This window comes from Alexandromys fortis, unplaced genomic scaffold (genome assembly GCF_014885135.2).
Source record: "Alexandromys fortis isolate MF-2015 unplaced genomic scaffold, M_Fortis_MF-2015_v1.1 scaffold_78, whole genome shotgun sequence".
NCBI lineage: Eukaryota > Metazoa > Chordata > Mammalia > Rodentia > Cricetidae > Alexandromys > Alexandromys fortis.
Window position 1 is genome coordinate 4,453,559 of NW_026067977.1, and position 13,617 is coordinate 4,467,175.

Sequence of the window (13,617 nt, forward strand, 5' to 3'; positions counted from 1 at the left end):
TCAGGTGTGATTTGGTAATGATCTAATAAAGAAGGTGGTTTTTAAAAATTATTACATTTATGTGTATGTCTGTACACACGTGCATATATACACACGTGTACACGGATGTTGTGGAACATGTATGGGGGTCAGAGAACAACTTACAGAAGTCAGTCTTTCCACTGTATGGGTTCTGGGGAATTGAACTAATCATCAAGCTTGGTGGCAAAGACCCTTAGGTTCTAAGCCATCTTACCAGTTCCCCCTCCCTCTCTCCCCCTCTCCCTTTTCCTCTCCCTCTCCCCCTCTCCTGTCCTGGAACTTACTGTTAAGCCAGGCTGGCCTTGAACTCACAGGGCTCTACCTCTTCTGTCTCCCTGATGCTGGGATTAAGCTAAGATTCTGCCAGTTTTCAAAGGCAGACATTTAGGGAGGAATATAAACTATTGACATAGATTCTATATAAAACTCCTAGTATTAGGATTTGTTTATCTACTTATATTAATATACCTCTATTTATCTCTGTATTTATTTATATATATACAGGGAATAAAGCATATGAACAAATAATTTGTGAAATTTATAATTTAATAGAAATCCTGATTTTAAAAACTGTACTTTATTTGAGTTAAAAGTTACAGGAATATATATGTTTGTGCGTACCTGTATGTGTTTGTATATCCAGGTTTTTGAGTGGCCCTGAAAAAGACTGTTCGTTATCTGTGTGTGTTTAATACACTATGTTACTTATAGTGTATTAATTTATAGTATATTTATGTGTATTTAGAATATTTTAAAACACATACTCTATACAGTTTCTTTGTATGTATGCCGTTGTATGGGGAGGTGCATGTACAGGCCAGAGGACAGCTTTGGGTGTTGTTTCTTCTTGGCTATTTGACCTACTCAAAAAGCTAGGCTTGCTAGCCAGTATGCTTCAGGGTTCCTCCATTCCTGTCCCCCTGTGATGGGAGTTACAGGTGCCAACTAGGTCTTTGTGCTTGCAAGAAAGTAATTCTTCCTGTCCCAGAATTAGAACTATCAGGTATTTTTATGTAGGAACTGATCATTGACTTTGTGACATGAACAGACTAGTGTTTAATGTTTAATTTTCTAGATTTCCAGAAGGAAATCAATTGATTTGTCATTGGGAGAAGTTTTTGGAGATTTTATTGTACAAGTTAAGAGATTTAACAAATACATAAACTTCTATTCTCTACAAAATTGGAAATTAGGGAAACTAGAGGCTTACAGCTAAGGATTTATCTTCTCCAGAGTAGACTTTGTTGTGATTCGTGGAGTAATTGTCCTTTTCCTTGTTCAGTGGGGACTGGATATGCACGTTTTGCAGAGATATTGGGAAGCCAGAAGTTGAATACGATTGTGATAATATGCAACACAGTAAGAAGGGGAAAACCGCACAGGGCTTAAGTCCTGTGGACCAAAGGGTAAGTGTCGAAGCTGACTTGTTAATAGTGATTTTGTGGTTGCTAGCCTATGTATGTAGGTGTCCCCTCTCTCTCCCATGCAGTGTACAGTCCCTACCCTTGGGTACTGTGCACATTACCTGGTATGTTTTGTATCATTTGGTGTACCAAGATTTTTTTTAAATGTAGCAGTCTGTGACTATACTGCCCTGGCTGGGCTTGAATTTGCAATAGCTCTCCTTTGTGAGTGCTCAGGTTACAGGTTTATACCATCAGGTCAGACTTCATACTTAGTATATTTCAACTAAGATCCTGATTTCTGATCCTTTTCCTCCAAAATGATAGCAAATACCAGGCGAATAATTCCTTTCTCAGTGTTCCCAGTCACTAAATGGGAATACTGTTCACCTCTATTGTTGGGACCAGAAGCCTGTGAGATAAAAAGTCAAACGTGATTATAATGCCATTTTGCTTAGCTCCCCACTATTACCACCCTAACATAACACATTCATAATTTCTTACGTGGACTGTAGCACAGATAATAAAAAGCAAAGAGACAGATGTTGGGGTTCAAGCTAAAAGATGAGAGAAGCAAAGCAGCCAACCACTAAAAAGCTCTTTTCTCTGCTAACTCTTCAGACTGAAGAGAGACAGTTGCTGTCTCATCCCGTCTTTATTCTTCTCTAGTGCTGTTATTAAAAGCGTGCACTATACTGCTCGGCCTCTATGAGTGCAGTGTGGCTGCTGGGATTAAAGGTGTGTGCCACCACTGTATGAAACTAGTAGACCAGCTTTTTACTCTGATCTTCAGGCAAGCTTTATTTGTTAGATCATAAACAAAATATCACTATATTTTACCTTTTTTGTTGGGGAACAGATGTAGCATGAATAATAAAACCCAGAGACAGATATTGGGGTTCAAGCTGAAAGATCTGAGAAGCCAAGCCATTAACCACCAGAGAGCTCTTACCTCAATGAAATCTTCAGACTGAAGAGAGAGAGTTGTGATAATTTTGTGATAATTTCCTTGTTTCTTCTTCTTGCCCTTTTAATATGTTTTTCTGTATTTAAGTAATGTTCTTTTTCTTTTTTTAAAAAGTAAATTTATCACTTCGTTGTTTTATTATTCTTTAATAGCTTCCCATGTTAAAAATGAAACTCAAAGTCTTTTCATTCAAATTTTTGAATCTCAGCCTGATTTCTATTGACCAAATACCTCTTATGTAGTTCTGTGGTCATCACAAATTTGGCTCTAATCTAATACTTGAATATCTAATACTTAGAAAATCCTCTGTGAAGAGAAGGAATGTGTTTGGAATATAGAAACTAATGCTAGACAAAGTTTAAGTAAGTATAAAACTACTAATATAACACATTTTAGTATAATAGTTTATCTTATAAATCTTGTAAGTCAGCAGAGGTAAGAGAGTGGTCACAAATTTTAGGTCAAGTTTGGCCTACATAGAAGTTCTAAACCAGCCAGAGCTACATAGTAAAACTGTTTCTCAAAAAGGATAAAAGAATGAATGAAAAGAGAAGATTTTTAAAAATTGGATTGCAGAGAGTTTTTGAACTGAGTGGAATCTTTGACAAACAGGAATTCTTGTTTTTGCCTGCCTTAGAGAATTGCACTAGGTACCAATGGTGAACATTTTTACTCATTTGCTGTAAGTTTTTATGACTCATATTTCTGTAAATATGAATAATAGATAAATTGCCTTAGTTCTATTAAGGATATACTTAATTAAAGTAGAATAGAACATAGTTTCAAAATTTAATGGAAAGCAAAATTATTGTGATCTATTATATAGAAGGCACTGTTCAGTTTGTTGTAATACTTTGTAGCTATATTCTCCAAAATATCTTACCAGACCCCCCAAAAAAATTGTCTCTTTTTTTCTTTTGGGGATCAGAAATGTGAACGTCTCCTACTTTACCTCTATTGTCATGAATTAAGTATTGAATTCCAGGAGCCTGTTCCTGTTTCGGTGAGTTGCATGCTTAGTATTATCCTGGTAAAGAAATCTAACACAGAGTATGGGCTGTGGCTTAGACAGATCTTCTTCAGTAAGTTGCTTAACTACTCTGTGACTAAATAGCTTCTGATAACTTCTCTAACTTTTAGAACTCAATTGTTAAGTTATGTATATTAGTAGGTCATAATATGATGTTTTGATCTACATACAAGTTGAAAGAGTTAATCACATTAACACACCCATCATTACCTTTTTTGTGATGAGAATGGAATGTCAAAACTCCTTTAAAGAATTTTTTTTTAAATATTTATTTTTGTATACAGTATTCTGTCTGTGTGTATAGCTGCAGGCCAGAAGAGGGCACCAGACCCCATTACAGATGGTTGTGAGCCACCATGTGGTTGCTGGGAATTGAACTCAGGACCTTTGGAAGAGCAGGCAATGCTCTTAACCTCTGAGCCATCCCTTCAGCCCCTCCTTTAAAGAATTTTGAACTATGCAGTGTATCATTAATGTGACTTACATGTAAGTCAGGCAGTAGATCAATAGAACTTTTACATCAGCATAACTGAAGTTTTCTGTTCTTTGGGCAATGTCTTCTTTTCTTTTCTTGTCTTTCATTCTAGACTCCAATCACCTTTTTCCTTTTTTGTGGTGGTAGGGGGGGGATGGGGACGGGGGACATTGAAACTGGCTGTCCTGGAATTTGTAGAGGTCTTTCTCTGCCCTCCTCCCCACTGCTGGGATTAAATATTTTGTAAACACCTTTTTAAAAAATAAAACAAATATTTTAAAAATTAAAAAATTACTATTTTGTTAAATTTATTTTTATGTATATGGATGTTTTGTCTGCATGTATATTTGTACAGTATGTGCATGCCTGGTGCTTGGGGAAACCAGAAGAGGGCATTGGATCCCTTAGGACTATAGTTAGCAACAGTTACGAGCTGTTGTGTTCCTGGGAATGGAACTCAGGTCCTCTGGAAGAGTAACCAGTGTTCTTAACTCCTGAGCCATCTCTCCAGGTCCTAAAATACTGTTTTTACAATTTAAAAAAATTATGTATATGAGATCCACTGGGCCTCTGCCTCTGGAGTGCTGGGATTAAAGATGTGTGCCACTATTATTCTTAACCTTATTGAAATATTTAGAAGATTATATAAGGCAATCAGTATAAAATGTTTATATAAATAGTATATAACATTGCTAACGATCTATTGTTTAATTAATTAATATATATATATGTGTGTGTGTGTGTGTGTGTGTGTGTATTGGTTTGGGAAATTGAATCTAGATTTCGTGTTAGGCAAGTTTTCCACTACTGAGCTATGTCCTCATTCAAAAATTAGAACCTTATTAGAGCTAAATGGCTATAACTTTTCATTTGTTAAAATTACAGTTTGTTAGATGGGTTTATTTGTTGATAGTGCTTGGGTAGCTAGTACTACCCAAGGGTAGGAAGATAACAATTTTGAGGCCAGCCTGGCCTTATGCAAGACACTTTACCCTGTCCTTTAAAACAATAAAAATAAAAAACATTGTGTGTATGTTGCTCTGATAGAAACTTTTTTATTTCTACATTCTCCTTTTAAGGTTGACATTAGGGAAATAATTTTGATGAGAAGAACATTGAACCGGAGGCAGAGAGCTTGTTCTTTTAGTTCCTTCCTCTCCTCCTCTTCTATTTTTCTTTTCTTTACAGGATCCTGCCTCTAACTCTAGAGAGTTAGGATTACAAGTGTGAACTACCACATTCCATGTCAGCTAACTTTATAACTGAGAACACAATTTTCTGCCTTTCGTTTCTAATTATATAATAGAAATACTATTTTATTTATGGGTCTATGTCTGCTATGTTCCAGTGTTGCTCATAGAGAAAATAAATATATAAATGTTAGTTGAATTAAAGTGTATGGATGAATTTTTCGCAGTGACTTTGCCATTTGAAAGTCCTCTTGATGCAAATAGTTAAGATTGAGAAAAGACACCTACAGTATTTTGCATGTTAATGGTTTTGTGTTGATTCTACTGGAGACTTGGAATAAAGACTTTAAAATACTACAATTTAGAAAACAGGCTAGAGATTCTCACTGCCTTGTTAGCTACTTGTTGTTGAATGTTACCATGGTAACAGACTATTAAATAGTAGTTGACCTGTTGACTAAATAGGCTAAGAAATGAATTTTAAAAGCACAAAAGATTTAACAAATGGAAAGTGTCTTGTACAGGTACTAATCATTAATTCTAGAAAGCCCATTTATTTTAAGTTTAGGGATTTCACAATAGAAAATAATTCTCTAGTCTTTTCATGACGTATTCAGATAGCTTTTAGCTCAGTATGGCACTGCTACCAATGTGGTAGATGCTCCGGAGACTGAGGCAGAGGATCTTCAATTTGAGGCCAGCATGAACTAACTGCATAGTAGACTGTCTCAAAACAGTAGCCGAAACCCTAAAGCAGTCTTACAGTGTACACGTATATCTCATGGGTAGAAAACTTGCTACCAAAGGTGGAGTCAGAACACTAAATGCAAACCTTCCTTCAGTGTTCCTGAAGTTATTTAAGTGGTGAGGATGTCTTCTGCAACACTGTGCTCTAAACCACAACATTAATATACTTTAATTTTCGTTCTCCTTTAAAAATTTTAAATAAGTACCTAATGACTAAGTTTTGAAGGAGGCAGTTTCTGCTAGTTGCTTTGTCTCATTCATATTTATTAATGATAGGAATTTTGGAACTTCCAGTAGCCATGGAAACCAGCCCATATTTTACAGTAAGATTTGGTATTCAATATTCGATTGGGTAGAAAACTTGAAATATATTTGCTGTACCTCAAATATAATCAATATGCTGTACGTTTTCAAATTAAATAGTTTGATATTTTGGAGAATTCTGACCTGCCACGATTTATTTTATAGATACCAAACTACTATAAAATTATAAAGAAACCAATGGATTTATCGACGGTGAAAAAGAAGCTTCAGAAAAAACATTCCCAGCACTACCAAATCCCAGATGATTTTGTGGCCGATGTCCGTTTGATCTTCAAGAACTGTGCAAGGTTTAATGAAGTATGTTAGCTTCCAACTTATAGAGTATTTATTGGCTTGTTTACCTTTGCCTGGTTATTTGGTTTTTTGAGATTTTTTTTCCTGATGAAAGAATATCCTGTTTTGTTTTTTTGTTTCTTGTTTTTATTTCTTGTTTTTACTTTTTTTTTACTTTATGAAAAAGAAAGCTTCATTCTATAAGAGTGAAATTTGATTTTATTTTCCGCTCCAGAGAAGAAAGTTTATTATTTATAATTTGGAGTGTATTCTTAAATATGAGACACTAAGAGTGTTCTTGAATATCCTTTCCTAAGGGAATTGTGGTTAAATATAGAATGTAGTCTGAAGTAATTTGGTGGGATATGATTATGTATACCCACATTTGGGACACTTATGTGAAACCTAACAGTGCCCATGTTTAGTTCCATCACTGGCCACATAAACAGAGTGTTAAGACTAAACTGAATACCCATTGAATAATCGCTCCAATATGTAATCATGAGGATTTGGTTTCTGCAATGAGACTTTCGTTAACTTTATCTATTTCTTGGAAGCTAAAGATATCCATACCTTAAGAACAGAAATGTAACAGATAATCTCAGTCAAGGGCATACTTTTTGTTGTCTTTGGAATAAAGTCAAGTTTGCTATTGTTATAGAGGATTTTCATTATAGGAGAAGAAAATGGTATTAGATGAGAATCCAATTCTACTGACAGCTGTCTCTAGAGGCATCCAGGCGGTGCCTTAATACTCAAGCCAAAGTCCCTATAATTTTTGCCTCAGAATAAATCAGTAAAATCTTACTTCATATTATAAGCTATAAAATCTAGATTTTTTGTCTTTTTTTAAAAATAGGTTATTTTGAAATGGATATATTATTGTATACTATCATTGACAAAAAGACACATTCTGCTTATTTTATTAAGAGTTAATTTGTAGGCCAGGCATGGTGGCACACACCATAATTCTAGCACTTGGGGAGGCAGAGGCAGGCCGATATATGCTAAGTTCTAGGCCAACCTGGCCTATATAGAGAGCAGTTCCAGGACAGCCAGGGCTGTGTAGGGAGACCCTGTCTCAAAACAAAACAAAAAGTTTGTGATAATGTATTGCCATAAAGATAAAATTCTGATTATCCTGACAAAAAAATTAATTTGTGATAATGTATTACCATAAAGATAAAATTTTGATTATCTTGTGGAAAGTTTGGCTGTTTTTAAAATAGCATTTCTTTTAATATTTGTTTTGCAAATACTTTCGCAAATAAGTAGATTGATGTCTTCAGATCAGTTCCTACTAAAATTGACCTCAATAATTTGGAATGGAATTGTTATTGAGGTTTCAAAGTAACTTTATTAACAGTTTTGTAAAGAGTTTCCATGTTCTATAGAGTTTTAGGTAGCACTTAACCTGGTTTTAGCAATTTGTTCTCCCTAGTATGGCTGACTTTCGTCACCAATCCTATACAGTTTCTTAACTTTAGAAAGGATTATAATTTCCCTTTTTTTTTTTTGACTCTGGTATCCTTTTTAGATGATGAAAGTTGTTCAAGTTTATGCAGACACACAAGAGATTAATTTGAAGGTAAGCTTTTCAGACCATGCAAACTTGGTGAAGGAATATGCATTATCAGTAGGTGACTATTCCTGTCTTTTGCTTGCAGGCTGATTCAGAAGTAGCTCAGGCAGGGAAAGCAGTTGCGTTGTACTTTGAAGATAAACTCTCAGAGATCTACTCAGACAGGACCTTCGCTCCTTTGCCAGAGTTTGAGCAAGAAGAGGATGATGGTGAAGTAACAGAAGACTCTGATGAAGACTTTATACAACCTCGCAGAAAACGCCTAAAGTCAGATGAGAGACCGGTGCATATAAAATAAAATGACGTGGACTTAATCAGTTGTTTTTAAAAAGAAAGAAATAACAGAAGGAAACAAAACAAAACACCCTTTTATTTAAGTGTTACTGGAATATCCTGTGTACAGTGGGTACCTCCTTAAAGAAGTTGGTAGCTTTCATACAGTATTAGATTGAAATAATGGACACAGAAAACATTCTTGTCAAGAAATGGGGAGAGAGCTCTGCAGCTTTTAAGTAAGAGCAAAGTCAGACATGAAAGAGTTTGACGATTTGTTACAAATGAAGATGGTTCTCTGACTGTTAGAAACTTAAATGATCATGTGTGTTAATTGGTGCAGGATGCTACGTCAGGCGAGGCTCATGTTGCATCATTGTGTCTCTGCTAGAGCACACAGTTACTCAAACAACTTATAAGTCTCCTCCTACACAGACACAAATGGGTTGTTTTCTGGTTAAAAATCGAGTAGATCATATTCCACTTGAATGTCACTAAAGATGCATTGAATCATGCCACTGTATTTTTTCTCATTTTGATCTATTGGGCCTTAGTTTTTAAATTGGTTTAAAGAACTCAAATGTAGTTTTATTTTCTACTTAGATATAGGGTCAAGGAACATAACTATTGATATCTGATAGTCAGCTTCAGTGGTGTTCTGAAATGAATATGGTAACTTCAGTAGTGGATCATACAGATTTTATGGAAGTCATTTCCAGAAAACCCTTCTAAACAATTACACATACTGGTCAGATCATCTGATCATGCGGTTAGTTATTCCCTCAAAAGGCAGAACATTTATTTCAAAATTTTCTGTACATGTAAATTAGATTGAGAAGGTGACAACTGACTCTCACCCAGTCTTTTCTTTGTACCAGTTTCCAGTAGACCACTATTGGTAAACAGAAATCTGTCAGCTACCAAATGTGTACAATTTTCTGTATTTCACTTTGTCTTATTTGTAAATAGTGAGCTCAGACTTCTGGCAGATCAGCAACATTTGCTGAGCCTGTTTTTTAAGCTAATGTGTATTCTTACTAATGTTCCTATCAAGAATGGATTTGTAATATATGCTGTCTATTTCTAATGTTCACATTCATATTTTGAGGTTCTATCTTATTTTAATAGAGAACAGACTTCTCAAAAAATCTTCAGAAGCAGCTTATTATTGAAATATCAAAATATTGAAATAAACCCGGTGGGGTTAGATTACTCATCTGTCCACCAAGTGGGACATGTGCATGGACTGGGGGCTTTAAATGACTTAGAAGATACTTGTAAGTAAATCCTGAGAACGAGCCAAACCCCATGTGAATGGTAGTTGGAGTGCACCCAGCTTTGTTTACTGCCTGATGACAGGAGTAATACCTGAAGCAGATAGACCAACTCGATCTGGTTTATTTTCTCCTCTTCGTTGTGATGCTCAAATCAAGTGTGCTCTAGACTGTGTGCGCATCTCCATTGGATTAAAAGTTGTAGTCCTACTTCTGTATGGACACAGTTACAAAGTGACCAAAGTAGAATCAACATCAGAAGCGTTTCAGGTGTCAGCAGATGTGTGGCAAATCACTTGCCTCTTAAAAACATCAGTTTAAGCAGTTCAGACTGTAGACATACTCAGAAAACTATTTGACTTAATTGTCGAAGAAGTGAATATTTTTAGTGTGCATTGAATCAAATAAAGTGCTCTAAAGAAATTATTATACAGATTCCTTTGGGTTTTTCTTTTCTTAACAAGGGATGTGGGTAAAGAGGAGTATGATTTAGGCCTCCTTATACTGCGCTTAAACAATATTGATCATACCACTGGCTTCATCTCTTGGCTTCCTTCTAGCTTCTCTTTCCTTATAAATTAAGGTTCATTTAAAAAAATGCTCCAGACTGATTTATTATTTCATTGAAGTTTCAAGTTGTTTTTTTTTATGAAGACGAAAATTTATTTTAAGATGTTTTATTTATACCTATTTTTCTCTTTTCTTTGATATCCATGATTCTGATTTGCAAGTAGATGTATATCTAAGGGCATATTTTTGGCAAGTGGGAGAATAGGGGCCTAACTTAATTTTGTGACGCTTCTGAGCCAGTGTTTTGTATTTGTTTTTCATATTAATTCTTTACAAAATTCTTAGTAATGTTATAAATAAGCTCTGTCAAGTGGGCACAGATTTTAAGCAAATGTTCCCCACTAAAGCCATTCTCGTGTTACATGGGAGATTTGTTTTCCCTTTGCTTGTTTTAATTCAAGACCATCCATTTAGAAGCTTCCGTTTCTGTTAGCAGAGAGACCCCTACTGCTGAGGAATTAACTTGTTGTCAACAAGCCACTCTTAAATGATACACTAACTTTGATAAAGCACTTCTGCACACTAGTCATTGTGTTTCCAGGCTGTTTAGCTTTAACATATGTATGGTTTAAAAGTATAAAAAACTTAAATTCTTACTCAAATTATCTCATATTTCCCTGTTTATATTTTTAAAAGACAAATGTAGAGTCTCCTTTAAGTCCTAGGTGCAGATGCGATAACTGTATTCTTTGATAGAGCCTCTGTCTCAGATATGGAAAAGAGCTCACACGTTGATTCCTTTAAATCCTTCAAAGCTCTTGATGAATTTAGGGTTACTTTTCCCATGAGAGAACGAAGCATAAGTGTTTCTCAACCCCGTTGTACTGGCCTTAACTTACCTGTCTCAGCACTGACTCCACTGCTTAGCTGAGCGAAGGAACTGCTTTATCAGGGTGGTGTGTGAGGGCTCTAGAGTCTGGTCAGATTATCAACCTTGCTCTGAACAAACTGTTACCATGGAGCTCACCTGCTGAAATTGCCCTCTTTGGAATCAACAGGTTGTGAGTTTTTGTTGTGTCTCCCCCCCCCCCCCACACACACACACTTTTGTTTCTTACTCAGAATTTTTAGGTTATTAAAAAGTCAGTTCTCATCCTTTGTTATAATAGGTTTTGGAATTTTTTAGTTAATCCAAAGACATAATGCTTTAAAGTGTGCAAATTGCAGATTTATCGATTACCTCAGCAGGTATCCTGCCATGTAATTATTAAATCAACAGATTCAGAGGTCTTCCGACTATGCCCTTGGCTAATTATAATTACCACGATGTAATTAAACAGTTTGCTCTATCCAAAATGGGGAGTAGATGCTGTAGGCCTCCCCCCTTAGCCAGCCTCATTCACATGTAGTGCATTAGGTACAAAAATTCATTTCTTGTAGCCAGAATTAGATTGAATCATTAAGTACTTTAATAAAAATGTAAGAAAATAAACGTGCTAAGTCCCTGAATTAAAACAGCTTCTTTGGCTGGGGAGATGGTTGGTAAGTAGAAAGTACTTGTTCCCCAAGCACGAGGTTCTGGGTTTGCATCCCCAGCACCAATACAGAGGTGGCCACAGTAGTGTGCACCTGGAAGCCCAGTGCCACTACAGCAAGTGGGAGGTGGAAGGTGAGGACTAATACCTTGAGCTGTCCTGACCGCCACACACACCCTACACACCTCCACATATACCCTCATACACAACCTGCGAGCTTACACACCTCCCCCACATGCACCCTAGGGTGTGCCCTCATACAACAGAGCGTATACACCTCCACAGGTGTCCTCAAATAGTCAAGCGTACACACCCTATTTGCCTCTACCAATTATCTGCTGAAGGTGATTTAAGAGTTTCAAGATGTATTGCACACCTGACCTGGATTAACTTACTTCTTCCAGTTAATGCTTCCTTGATAAAGCAATAACGCTGCTTTGAGTCTGTTGCCTAATAGCATGTCATAACCCTCCCCTGGATGGTGATTTTATAGGAAAGTTTGTATGCATATCACCCAATCTATCTTTTAAAAAAAATTAAGAAATTTAAATGTATGCTGGAAGTAATGACAATATATTGTGGCATTTTATTTTAAAAAATTGGGGAAAGTTGCATATTTTTTTAAAAGTAGCTGTTTGAGTAAAAAAAATTGATGGTACTTTTTTAAGGAAAAAAATTTATATGCCACAGTTTACATAGACATTTCCAATGTCAGCATTTACTCTTGGGTATAACAGCTTCTTTACTGGCTAAATGCATGTTTTACTTGGTCAGAAGTGTATCTCTCCCATCTTAGTTACTTCTGTTTCCTTATATGACCCTTTATATATTTTTATTGTAACTTAATTATCTTCAAAAGTAAGTTGGGTATATTTGTTAAAACTACAGAATGTATAGAATTGAGGTTCTCCCTTTTCTAGTGTTACTTAAAAACTGAAAACGATACTGTGTGACATTGAACAGATCCCAATGGAGGCACCAGAACGATCCTGAAGTGCCACAATACTCCATTCAGTTGTGGCCTAAATTTCATTCGTAAGAATGAAATGCATGTCTACTCCTGACCTGAGAAATGTAGGCGTTTACTATGTTTTAGAGCAGTGAAACATGGATGTAAGCCTACAACACAAGGTGTGTGCAGTTGGAAAGCCTGCACACACAAAGGATTCAAGTCACAGCCTTACTAGTTCCTTGCTTCCAGTATTTGAACTGGTCCTCCCCTCATTACTACTATTTTTGCACATAGTTAACTATCCTTCAGAATGATTCTTAAAAAGTGCTGTTTCTGTGGTATTGTATTCTCTAAATGGTCATATTTAATTTTTTAAACAAGGTTACAATTTCTTATGTTCTGTTCTTGTGTTTTTGCTGCCGTGTAATAAAAGCAAGTTTTTCTTTTCGTGGTTATTTAATACATTAGCTGCTTGTAAATAATTCTTGTCACAGTGCTCTGGAATGTGTTGTAGAAGTTGTATTAGATTAGTTTGAAGCCTTGTTTAAAAACCACATTGTTTTGGTTATTTCTATTAAATTAGAAAATTGCAAAAGTTTTCAAATGAATTTCTTTTCTTTTTGAGACTTAATTGCAATTCACTAGACACAGATGCTTGAAAGATACAGCCCTACCTTCAACTGTGAAGGTTTTCGACTTAGAATAATGGTGTTGTGATCCGTATTGGCGCACAAGACCTATGAGTGAGTCGCATAAGTAGTTTTCAAGAAAGGGAGAGGTGGTGGTAGTTTGGCAAGAGATAAGGATAAATTGGGTTTATCCTTCAGGAGACCATAGGCAGCATGAGTGGTTCAAGATTTAGTGGCGTGAACTCTGCTGGCAAAGTGAATAAGGTGGATGGAAACTCTTGCTTCTGGAAGTTGTCACCTTTAAACTTAAGTACATGAATCGCCAAGTAAAAAATCAACAGGAAGTGGTTATCCTCTGTAGCTGGTCTTTATTATGTAGTATAGATGGATTTTGTTTATTCATTGTGCAGACTTTGATTTGAGCCCCAGTTT

The 13,617-nt window shown here is 35.9% G+C and overlaps 1 protein-coding gene across 2 annotated transcripts in view; it reads left to right on the plus strand.

Annotated features, from left to right (window-relative positions):
- The window catches only part of Trim33 (tripartite motif containing 33), a 102,387-nt gene extending 89,233 nt beyond the window's left edge, over window positions 1–13,154 (plus strand). Inside the window, exons 16-20 of one of the 2 annotated variants that reach the window (XM_050157501.1) lie at window positions 1,304–1,427; window positions 3,320–3,394; window positions 6,302–6,454; window positions 7,968–8,018; window positions 8,098–13,154. In XM_050157501.1, the coding sequence (XP_050013458.1) occupies window positions 1,304–1,427; window positions 3,320–3,394; window positions 6,302–6,454; window positions 7,968–8,018; window positions 8,098–8,310 (616 nt within the window). In that variant the 3' untranslated portion in view covers window positions 8,311–13,154. The remainder of the gene's footprint in view (window positions 1–1,303; window positions 1,428–3,319; window positions 3,395–6,301; window positions 6,455–7,967; window positions 8,019–8,097) is intronic. The other variant, XM_050157502.1, reaches the window with a different exon arrangement.
- The last annotated feature ends 463 nt before the right edge of the window (window positions 13,155–13,617 follow it).